General features: G+C 43.0%; 1 protein-coding gene across 1 annotated transcript; it reads left to right on the top strand.

Annotated features, from left to right (window-relative positions):
- The first annotated feature begins 8,122 nt into the window (after positions 1-8,122).
- On the top strand, positions 8,123-9,801 carry LOC113151010 (forkhead box protein Q1-like). The gene has a single exon (XM_026343804.1). It carries the CDS (start codon positions 8,320-8,322, stop codon positions 9,205-9,207), a length of 888 nt encoding a protein of 295 aa, XP_026199589.1. The 5' UTR covers positions 8,123-8,319; the 3' UTR covers positions 9,208-9,801.
- Positions 9,802-12,618: the final 2,817 nt, after the last annotated feature.

Below are 12,618 nucleotides of genomic sequence, written 5' to 3'. Positions count from 1 at the left end.
GAAAGGGAAGAGAGAAAGTCACCTTTAGCAGAATGCTTCTACATGATTAATGAAACATCAAGATGAGATAAGATAAAATAGAGGTAGAGGATAGATTGAAGAGGAACGGGGCCAGGACGGTCCCCTGGGGAGCCTCCACACTGCAGGTCAGGATGTCAGACACACAGACCAGGGCTAAACTGGGGCAGGGTCTGTCAGGTAGTAAAGGAATCACTATATATTAGTTATTAACATTTAGTTTGCTTTTTGTAAGTGTAACTGGTCGCACATAGGCTAAGGTGGTGGAAACTTGCTAGCTACAGTGAGCAAGGTGTGGTCGCAGATACAACTGTAGTCATGACTGTGCATGCTATGTGGTTAGCAACATCAGTTGAGATGTTTAAAAACAAGGTTACTGTGTAATTAAAAAATCACAGTGGCATAAAGGGAGCAAAAGGCAAAACAGTCAAATACTGTATTAATGAGATCTGGTTGAATAAGAGATCTTTGTTACACTACAGAGCGTATTAGCCTCAATATAAACGTTCAATCAAACCACTACAGCCCTCTCGATGCCTTTAGCTTATTTAACACAGGTATAACCAACGGGTATTTCATTAGGGATGGCAATAGCTACGTTTATGCTATTACAGATTTTATAGTCATTATTTACACAGCTGGCCTATGTGTAAACATACTTGGTCATCAGCTTTAAGATGAAGACTTGGTATCGATCCCTTTTTGAAGCTGTCTTTGTGTGTCTTTGTACACACAAATATGTATTTTTCCACAAAGCTGAGAACTTTTCCATCATAAGTAAAATTCAACTACTTATCTCAAGTTTGGCAGGAGTGATTTATTTTCATCCGTGCAGCCAACTTTACCACATTTATGGTGATTATTTCCTCTAATAGCTTTCGCCATTGTGCCACAACAGAGTAGCCTACTGTGCTCGCTTATGACGCTACCTCTGGCTAGCGCCTACTGTGGTGGATCTATGAGAACGACATGTTTTTGAGGCCAAGAAGAATTTGAAATTGACATTTGCATCTGATGGACCCCTTTAATATAATTTAATATAATAACAAATCAGTGCCTTGTCACTTTAAAGTAGTGTACTATTAAAAAGGATGAATCTTGTTCCTTTGTTGTCTGTAAGTCACCGTGATGTAAGTTTAAATAAAGCACAGGCTTACCTAAAAATATCTTTAATCAGTGAACAAGTTTAAAGCTTACAGGCTTAAACAGCTTTTGAAAATACAAAGAAAACTAAACAAATTAAAATCACTTTTTATCCCTGAGGCAGCAAAATGTAAAACTTTCAGATACATGCTACAGTCATAGTCATGTACTGTACAATGTGCTGAAACATGAACAAAAAAGTCATGTATTAAAATCATTTTCAAAGCATAGATCTAGGAAAACTGTTAATTGTGGTAGTACATACTGGTGAGAAAAGAAGATCTAAATATAACCCAGAGACTAATGTTATCAGTCAGTGTTTGTTGTCTGTTGTCTATGGCATGATTCCTTGGTAACAGCTCAAAATCACTGCTATGTTTGCAGTTAGAGCCCCCGAGCTAGATGTTCCACCTCTCAATCAAAGAAACAAGAGGGGCGGTTAAGGTTCAGACGGTGTAGAAATAGTGCTACGGATCCCGGCGGTAGGTTGGGAGGCAAGCGAAGCATCTCGTGCAAACCACTATGCGTGAGTAGAGTGTTTGGATCCTATTTCAAGTTTAGACAGAAAAGGGCTGAACGGCTGCCAGGTAAACAGTGCAGCACAGGTACTGATTTGGCCCTGTGTTTATGCTTACACAAAAACAGCCTACAGCACTGCTGAATGGAGGTAGGTCCTATCAGCTGTAGCAATAAAGCGAGGTGTCTATGGCTGAGATCAATCATTGCTCCTTTTTCTTCTTTACCCCCCCTCCTCCCCTCACAAACTGCTGCCACGCCTTCCAGCTCGGCATGTGAGGGGACTGTAGCGTGTGAAGAGAGAAGAAATGGACGATAGCGGTAGATAGGGCAGGAATCAGGCCCGTGTTGCCCGCATGACGGAGGTTCATTGACAGACATGCACTAACAGTAACATTTTACAGGCAAGATTAAGGGGTGCACTCAGACCTGCCTCTGCCCTTGATGGGTTTATGTTTTGAGTTTGTGTAGACTGCAGACCACTGTGTGATCTCAGGTGAGATGTTCAGGTGATGATACAGAGTTTGGGCTGCAAAGGATAAAAGTAGATACAGGGTTTAAGCATCTGCTCATGCACACTTGTGGAAATGTAACCCTTTAATGACTTAACAAGAGGACACTTGGGATTAAGAGGGTCACTTAAAGTTCAAAGTGATACATTGATAAACTTACCAGGAACTAGGTTAAAATAATTTGGCATTTGCACCAAACAAACATTTAGGCTGAGAAAGGGTTCGTATTGGCTATCCACAGCTTCTGGATTAACCAGAGGCAAATCCAGGGTCCAAAAGATCACATTGAGGGGCCAGAGGAGCTTTGTCATCAATCAGTGAGCCATTTGAGCCAATCAGAGTTGTACTTAAGCTAACCAAGAGGGCAACTGGGGAGGTGAGCAGAGCCTGGATTGAACAGAAGGTCACTTTTAAATAAAATGGAGCTAGTGGAGGTGCACTTGGACTGAAACGGGCAGTGTGCAGCCTTTATGACCAGTGCAGTTTTAAGACTGATGGAGACTCATAGGCTGAGCACATACATGATTTCATGAGGGGTCATTTGAATCAGAGGGTAAACTTGGGGACCAAGAGGATTCTGTGCTGTTCAGAGTACTTTCACCAACCAGAGCTGCAGTTTTCCAACCAGGTTGTCAGTTCTAATGGACAGATGACAGATGTGAGACCAGAGAAGGTCATGTGGTTTGATTTTTGGGAAACATTGAGATCTATTTGGAGACCAAAGGGACACTGGGAATGATCAGATGAGATGCACCCAAAAAATACTTTTAATGTACTTAATGTAAGAGGAGTACACTTTAACAGGCCGTCTAGTTACGTGAAGTTTTCAGTTAGTACAACGACAGGTTGAGGTTAAAGAAGTTTTTAAGAAGAGCAGAGAAAAAAGGGAAGGGCAGTCACCAGCTACCTTTGCACACCATGGTTTGAAGTGGTAAAACATTGCATGTATCAAGGCAATAAGATTAAGGGGGACACAGGATTACATCACTGCCTTTGTATGTGATTTTCCTACTAGCGGTGCCAGGCTGCCTTTCACCTGCACTTCACCTGTACTTCACCTTTTTCCTTAATTATTTTAATTATACCTCTGTTGGCTCCGTTTATTTATATGTATCCATTTTTTTCTTCTTTGTTAGTCTGGCAGGGCGTGAGCACCTCAGGTAAGAATGCAGGAGAACCCAAAATAGCAACAGGCGGCTGCCAAATGACTGCAGGATATGCTGCTTCATTTTTATCAGATTTCATTTATTAATCGCTGACACAGAAGCAGATGAGATTTATGCTCATCAAAAATATGCTTATGAGTCATGCATGTACTGTATTTATGTCTCTGCGTGTGGATCGGATATCTCACCATAAGGCTTTGATGCTACATGTAACTGCTAAGGAGTGCATTCAGTCAGAAAGTTGTTGTATTATGTAGCAAAACAGCTTTGTGGGAACTTTTTGTTTGTCACTATTTAGCGTTCAGGTGTGCATTTGATTATATGGACTGGAGCCTCCTGCACCATTCATCTTCCCAAACCACAAGGTATGATATTCAGAAGCACAATAAAGCATTTAGAGGGCTGTATTGTTGCTTAATTACAGTAATCTCCGCTTTAAAAATAATCTAGATGGAACATATGTATCTTAGTCTCACGTTTTACTCAGAAACACACCTGAGCAGACACACAGCTGCAAACAAACATAGGGTACACCTCCATACACAAATCCCGGTACTGGCACCTACTGTGCTGAGTGCAGGAATGAGAGGAATTGATGTGGAATGTCTGACTTTTAGGTTGGCTGTGATGCAGACACACTGCAGTACCTACCTGTGCGCCCCAGTGAAGCATGTCTACTATCAGCGGCCTCTGTCAGAGACTAAATCTGCTGCAGGGAATCTTGGGAATTTCAGCTACGCAGCGCCTCTTGTTGCCTTTCCTCCCTGCCCCACTCACACACAGTCTGTACTTTGTTTATACAAAGACATGGGGGCTGGACACCCTTCACTCACAGAGAAGAAAGAAAACAAAGATGAGATACAGGTAAGAAGTCATCCAGAGACATGCAGACAAGGGTTAGCGTGTGAGCACAGACCGCCGCTGAGGTGGGGCTATTGTGGAGTTGCGAAGGATTCACCCAGTGAATTTACATTACTGGAATTCCACTCATGTCAGCACTTAAAAGAGATTTCTTCTGATGCACAAGGGAGACACTTTAAATCTCAACAGGTGAGCTAAAACAACAAGGTGCTAATTTTAGGACTGCCACGCTAACTGGTTATATAAGCGTCATGTGTTTCCTCGTCTTATTTTTCTGACATTATTGACTTTGCAATTAAAGCAATTTCGCCTCATTACGTACGTCATCTTCCACTAAGACCTGAAGGTACAAGATAATCCTGAACTTTGCAAATGATGTGGTGTTATAAATTAAGCCTTAATCCAAATACCCAGAGCGAATACTTCATAAATGCCTGTGGGGAAATTGTCTTTCCACTTCTGATTTCAAATTGCCATGTAGAAGATCAAACCTGAAAACAGGTGTGCTGCTTTTCACACCAAATCACTTCAGCACAGGTGTGTGTAGCTGTGTTGGCACAGCACCTGAAATCAAATACAGCCTCATCACACTTCTGTAAAGCAAAATAATAGAAGCAGGCACACCTAACATCACAGCCAAGGTGTGTAAAATGCTCTTTGTGCCTTGTCAGTGCGCTGTACGGCGGTGGTGATAATGATAGCACACAAGCCGCTGGATTCCTCAGCTCTGGTTTTAGGCTCACAGCAGTGGGCCTCCTGCGTTTCAACAAAAACATTTTGGTTTCAGGTCTCCAGCTGCTGCGGCAGCGTCCCAGTGAGAGAAGGAAACCAAATTTAAATTTGATTACAGGATGTCTGACAATATTTAGTTTGTCTAACATCGCTTCTCCCGTCACAACTGATACGACACAATGTCTGGAATCAACAAGGACTCAGACTTACGTTTAGAGGGTGGATGATTAAATAAAGTGTCTTACTTTGACCGAGGACACGTTTTATCTCCTACTATAAGGAGGACAGTCACTGTCTCAAAAAGACCTGAATATAAATTTGAATGAATTGGCCTGCACCCTCTTGGACTGGCAGTGACAGGCGTAAAAAACTGTTTTGAACTGAATTTGGACTGAATGGTGGATTTTTGTGGACATATTTTTGCAAGGTGATGGGAAGTTTAGGTCCCCTGAGAACACTTCCCTAAAACCCCTCCTACATCGGAGAGCTGCGAGGGCCTTCTCCAGATGTGGATGTCCTGTACAGTCCGTGCCCCTTCATCACTCCTCTGATGTGAATGATAAGTATGGATATAAACAGACAATTTCAATGTTGTACTAGCATTTTCCAGATCTCTCAGCCACATTCATTAGTTCTCATCAGTGGATGATGGAGCATGCTGATCTTTGCTGCTACGATCTGAACAAAGCCCGTCTGTTTATGAAGACATCGTGAGTTGCTTGAAAGTCCTGGGAAAAACCAGTATGTACGTGGACCTCGAGTTTCGTCACTGATGGGTAAAACTGTTTTTTTCCCAATCACATGTGCTCACTTCACATTTTATGGACATGCTAACAAATGGACAAAATACTATTTGTACCCCTGATAGTGTACTTTTACAAAGCTCCACAGTGAACTGACTGATCCGGACCACATAACATCACAATCAGGCAAACTCAACAGGCCTTTGACTGTAAAAACAGAAACAGACTTCAAGACACATACACGTAATTAACCTACTTAACCTCTGAATTCTGGCGCTCTCACACTCGTTCACACACACTAACAGCTCGGGGTACTATCTTTAATCATGCCTGTCACGTACAATACACTCTAAGTGTTAATTAGGTGATAAAATTTGAACATGTAGACGGACGAACCATCCAAAACGCCAAACATAGATTCATATTTCAGTGCTGTCAGGAGCAGGCTGCTTCGTTTAGAGTGACCTTACTGTATGTGAAATTCCTGCAGAGGCCTTTCATGTGTTTGTTTAGCATTATTCCAAAGTGTGTTAGAGGACAAGTGTAAATGTATTTATAAGGTTTATGTACACGAATACAAGTGCACATAGTAAAACTAAGCTGCAGAACTCACGTCAGCGAAGCCCAGGCAGCTGAGGGGGGAGGAGTGCCTGAGAAGACAGTTTAATGATTATTACTGGAATGAGTCCAACCTCATAACTCATGTTAAGTCTCCGGCCTCCCTTTACGTTGTGTTCATCTGGCTGAAAGGTGTTGACAGGACAAGAGTTAGTGGGACAAACAGACATAAGGTTCACAGGTATCAGGGGCGTCAGTTTACTTAAAACCTGTTTGGGTAGCTCGAGGTTTCTGCATACCTGTGCACCATCACACTGACGGCAACTTTAAATGTTGGCGTGTGATAAAAAGCACGATGGTCCTGAATTCTTGAATTCTCCTCTTCCTATTCCTAATGGTTTTCGCTTGATATTCATTTCTGTGTGTAAATAAAAGGAGCTGCCAGCAGGGTGCACATCACAGAGGAGTGACGTCAGCTTTATTTTTGAACACATAAGCAGCAGAAGATGTTGCTCACATGTTGTTTTTGTTTGACAGTCATTTAAAAATGCTCTATTCCCTTTGTTCTGCTTATTTCAAACATGCTTGGTTGTGTTTGTTTGGAGATTAATAACTTAATTAACTGGTTACTGGTTCACTCAGAGCAGATTTAACCTTCAACCCAGACATTTAGTATTTAGCTTCTCTGATTTATTGCACAGCTGTTGGACAATAACTATAAGAAACTCCCATCTGGTGAAGTTGAACTAGGAGTTAACCTGTTTAGTTTAATGTGAGATATGGTCTGATCTGAGGTAAACTGCATTTTCTACTGCAGTGTGAGCCTGGGTATTTATACTAACTTAAATGTGTTTGAAGCCATGGGGGACACCCCCAGGAGATAAAAGAAGTAAAACAATCCAACCTGAGTTGAAGCCTGGAGAACGAACTGTACTTACAGTAAACACAACACTGGGGCAGGAGCTGTTGTCATTGGGTATAAACGGGATTCCCCTCAACATTCAACAGAATATTTCTCACATGTTTTGAGAGACTGGAACAGACGCCCTCTTTGCTCATTTGCATGGCTGCTTCAAGCTCAGAGTGAAGTGCTTGTTTTCCACACAGGCGTCTGTCGCTCAGGTGTTTCTTTGCATGCAGGTGCAATAGCCATCGTGAACTCTACACGACCTCTTGAGGAGACTTTGTGTTGTTATTGCTTTTCGTTTTATCCGTTCAACCTTCTTGCTTAACCTGAGAGGTTGCTTACATATTTTTCATTGTGCGTTATGCGGAACTCTTCCAAAACCCTTCTCTTATATTTCACTTTTACTTCCCCGTTCCGGTGGAGGGAGGGAACAGGTAGAAATAAAAAACGGTAAATGTAATTAATTTATTTTACTTTTTTCCGCGTACATCCAGTTGAGCTCTTTAATAGGAGTCTGCAGTTGTACGAAACAATGTGCCAAGTTCTGGCGCACAAAAGGAAACAGTTTTAATACAAAGACAATAAATGGAAGGGACAATAAAAAGAGGAATAAGGAATATTGTTTATTCTGTTTCAACTAAATGCGCTTTTCATTAACCTGGAATCCTGGAAAAGAGCCCAATGAAACAATCTGTGCATTAAAACTAGTCTAAATTAGTGTTTTAATAGGGGAATGGAGACACGTGGGTCTCCTGTGTTTTACATGTGTATGTTGAACGTCTCACTTACTTTTACATATTTAATGATGGAGTGAGACACAGCACAGTATTCTAGATTGATGTGTGGCACCGTATCGTCCTATTATAAACATATATACTATAGCCCTCAATCGCTTCAATGAATTCTGGCTGGAAACTCCGCCTGTGGGCCGTCCCTTGCTGGGGCATTATATTATAGCAAGACAAGCGTGTCTCTGGAGACAGATCTGCTTTCTGTTGCTCCAGACTGAGGCTCAGGGTGCCTCCAGCGCTCCAGACGAGCCTTTACAACACAAACACAAGAGATCTGTGCTGTCAGGACCGCTACACCTGCTCTGTAGCTCAGCTGACAAGACTCTAAGAGAGGAGACACTGAGGGGAGAAGATCATTCTTCTGAGAGGAAAATGAAACTTGAATTTTTCTCTGCGCACCACTTTGTGCAAAAGCCGCTGGAGTTGTGCATGGAGGCAGAGGGGGGAGTCCCGTCGCCTCTGTCCGGGGACGAGCTGGGGTCGGACGGGGACTGTGTGGCGAACAGCCCGGCACCTGTCACCCAGGGCGGCGACGGCAGCAAAGGGAAGCCCTACACCCGCAGACCCAAGCCCCCTTACTCCTACATCGCTCTCATAGCCATGGCCATCCGGGAGTCCAGCAGCGGCCGCCTCACTCTGGCAGAGATCAACGACTACTTGATGAAGAAGTTCCCGTTTTTCCGCGGCAGCTACACCGGCTGGAGGAACTCCGTGCGCCACAACCTGTCACTGAACGACTGCTTCATTAAAGTTCTGCGGGACCCGTCCAGGCCCTGGGGCAAGGACAACTACTGGATGCTCAACCCGCACAGCGAATACACCTTCGCTGACGGGGTGTTCCGTCGCAGACGGAAGCGCATCGCTAAGAGGCCCCCCAAGGAGCAGGAGAGCCCGGACATCCTCAGCGAGGACACCCGCCTCCCCGCTTCAGAGGAGAGGGTGGGAGCTAAGTTCTCCAGCTCCTTCGCCATCGACAGCATCCTCAGCACACCCTTCAAAGGGAGGGAGGACAGCCACGTCGAGGCAGACACCCACGCCCCCCGGATCTACTGGCCCCCAGCGGGTCACGTACTGCAGTATACTCTGAACTATCCGGCGCAACACGCGTACCTGTCAGAGGCGGCGTACAGCAGCACGGAGCCCAGCAGGGACGCACTCACCTACCTCCAGCAGACGGCGCGGGGCCTGGCCGCACCTGAGGCGGCCTTCAAGATGCCCAACAAGGCGCGAGGTTTCCATATAGACTCGCTGCTGTCATGAAACCTCTGGACTGATGTCTCGACCCCATGATGTGCACTTTTGTGGGCGCTCTTAGCTTTCAGTGCTTCAACTGTTTTAACTGTCTGGGACTGTGTCTGTCTCGTCCTGACTGCTCTCAGTCATTTTGCAGTGAAAAAGAAAAAAAACACACAAACAAAAAAGACGTGTTGTCAATGTAGACGTAACTGTGTGATGACAAAGCAAATAGCAGCTGTCATCAGGACATTCCACTGAGTGTGTGTGTGTGTGTGTGTGTGTGTGTGTGTGTGTGTGTGTGTGTGTGTGTGTGTGTGTGTGTGTGTGTGTGCGTGTGTTACAGATGTTTAGATAGTGTTTGTACTCATGTATCCATGGTTCACTGGTCATTTCTACTGTATGACGGCAACCAAGTGCCATGTTGAAACATAAAACCATCCTTCTATTTATATTTTCATGGTTTGTATGAACTGCTGTATAAAATATTGTATATATGAAAATAATGACTGAGCTGTGGTGAGAATCACGTGGCTGCACTAGAAACGCATGGAAAAATGCCGAGATTGATTCATGCATGCCTGGTATTTTTTTGAATAAAACAATCGTGAAACAATGGGATCCTGATGTTCACTGAGCTTTTTATTACACACATGAAAGAGACAGAGGAGATCAGAGGCAGGTGGACAGACCAGAGGCCTCACACCTGTTCAACAGCAGAAGGTGTGAACGTGGATTTTATCTATTCATTAATAATAATTAAATTATGGATGGATTACAATGAAGGCAACAATCATATAAAACAAACAAGATCAAACATAAAAAGCTGCAGTTATAATGATCATTTTCGTGTCATGTTCTTTATTTTATCGTGCACACACTCGTACTCAGGCCTTGCGCATTTATAAGACACCAAAAAGCTGCAGTGGTGAAACATTTGTGAGACGAGAACATCAAAAAAAAAAGAAAAAAAAAAGAAACCATCACCAAAAATAAAACGTGAAAACAAAAGTGTTTCATTTTGTTTTGAGTCATAAACAGCCTTTCTGTTATATTTAATAAAAAATAGACGTTTTAAATGGATGTGATGCTGTGACGAGCTCCACGTTGTGATGAGTGAACAAACATGTATGAAAAACTAAGACAGAGAAATGTGCTCTAATAAAAAGAGTTTGATGATGAAGTGGGATCATTTGTTCCGTCAACAAAACTCAACTGTCACTTTTGCTTATTTTTGTCAGTCACTGATTCAGACTCACAAATATTATCTTTTAAAACTCTGCACACACAGTGGAGCAGGCTGTTTACTGTTCGGCTCCGGGGGGAGTCTTCAGTTGCTCTCCGCGGTCCTGAAACACACAGACCCCACCATGACTCCAGCTGGTCTGTAAGTGATGTTCAAATAAAAGCCTCCAAAATATTTGTTTTAATGAAGTCACTCAGTGCAACGACGACAATCAAAGATTTCATGAATATCTAAAATTAAAACACAGCCTATGTGGTTAATTTAGTTATTAACATTCCCATAAACACATTCCCATCCGATGAGTCATGTGATTGTCTAATTTACGTTTGGTGTGGTATTTAGTAAATAAATTAAACGTTTGGAGTTCTCCTCAAATGATGCTTGATAAAGAGTAGAAAAGGTTTTAAGGAATTATGAGAGATGTAAATTCAGGTGTGGTGTCTAATTTTTACTGCTATAAAATCACTGAATAAGAAAGTGAAGCATGAAAACGCTGCAGTTTATATTTCAAACGTGTGAAAGAATTTCTCAGTGCTGGTTTTTATAGTTTTAGAATTTTCTGTCTCATTTAATTGTGACTGTAAACAAAATCTCTTGTAGGCATTTTTTGGATTTAATGTTCATGTCGAAGATTAAACTCGAGGTTAGAAAACAGCTGTAAACATAATAAACAGACAGAACAACCTGAGCTGGTCCAGAGTACAGCTGCATGTTTCTCGTACAGATTGAATGTGTGTGTATTTAAAGCAGCAGTGGACCGGACGGGGCTCACGGAGCTGTCTGACAGGTGACAGGTGAGACTCTGTTTTCAGGAACAATGCTGCAACCTGCAGGTGAAACCCCGGAACAGCACACCTGTCTGCGGGGCTGTCATGTGACTCCAATCTTCTTCGTTTCCCTTCACAACAGCTTTGTTTTCATGACGCGCATCCTCTGTGCGTCTTCATGCATTCACACTTCAGCTGAGTCTGTTCGGATCAGGTCCACATAATCCAGCCCGGGCAGAAACTCAGGCCTGTTCCGAAGCTGACTGTCTGCGAACAAGCTCCACAAGTGTTATGAAACCAAACGCTAAGAGAGGCACAATGTTAGGAAGTCCAAACAGTCTGTCACTCCGGCAGACTGAACCGCGCCTGACCTCCCAGAGTCCCGGAGAGGCAGCTCCAAAGCTCCCGGCACCGCCACAGGAAACACAGGCGGAGTGGCCAGGAGCAAAGCAGAGGAGCTAAAAGAATTAGATTACAGTTTGAAATGACCTGAACTCAGGTTTGGTTATTGTGTATTTAATGAGGTTTGTTTGTCGCAGGTCTAAATAATATTTAAACAATAAAAAACCTGCGACAGGTTTTTATGTTTGTATATTTTTTGATGATTTTTTTATCTGTTGATGATCATTTTAAAATTCACAATATTCTATAATCATCTTTTTTTTTATTTCAAATGCTGAATGCATAGCATACAGAATATAAATTTAATGGAGGTCAGACAGGCCGAGAATCTTTCTCCAGATCTGATCTACTTCATATTTTATACGGGGTAAACAATATATCTCAGCCCAAACATGAAAACAAACAAGAGGCCTTATTATGTCGGCACTGGGCTCATGTGGGCCTCCAGTCGTGCTTGTATTTAAAAGACAAATCCTTCTGTGAAAAACACCTTTGAATAACCTTCGTAGCGGCCGCTTATTTTTTTTAAAAGGCTAAATTAGGAGATCCTATAATCTCGGCGCGTAAAAGCAGCCGGAGCGCCGTCTTCAAAGAGCTCCCAGAACAAAGATTCCCTCTGCAGGCCAAGGCATCCTGATCTCGGCGGGGGTCATAAGTTTTGATGTCGCAGGAAATTTCTGGGGCCGTTAAGGTCCTTCAAACTACTGTGTGTGTCACGGTGGAAAATGATTTTATCCGCACATCCTTTGTTGGACAGAGTGCAAAGGTTACAGCCGCTGGGTGTGGGTTGGGAAATCCTCCGGACTATATGTAAACTTAAAAAGGCCGTGACGACAAACACGTGCACAGGTAAACTTGTGAATACCTGAAATAAAACGTGGATTACTGCAAACGTTTCTCTGATTGTGTTGAGGTTTCACCAAAGCTGCATTCTGTAGGGACAATTATAAAATAGACCGAGATTCAAACTCTCAGCTTAGTGACAAACTGGATGCTTTCTATGTTCCTCACAGGCCGATGATC

This window comes from Anabas testudineus, chromosome 4 (assembly GCF_900324465.2).
Source record: "Anabas testudineus chromosome 4, fAnaTes1.2, whole genome shotgun sequence".
Classification (NCBI taxonomy): Eukaryota; Metazoa; Chordata; class Actinopteri; order Anabantiformes; family Anabantidae; genus Anabas; species Anabas testudineus.
Note: the sequence above shows the minus strand (reverse complement) of the source record. Positions and strands in the feature narration are given on the sequence as shown.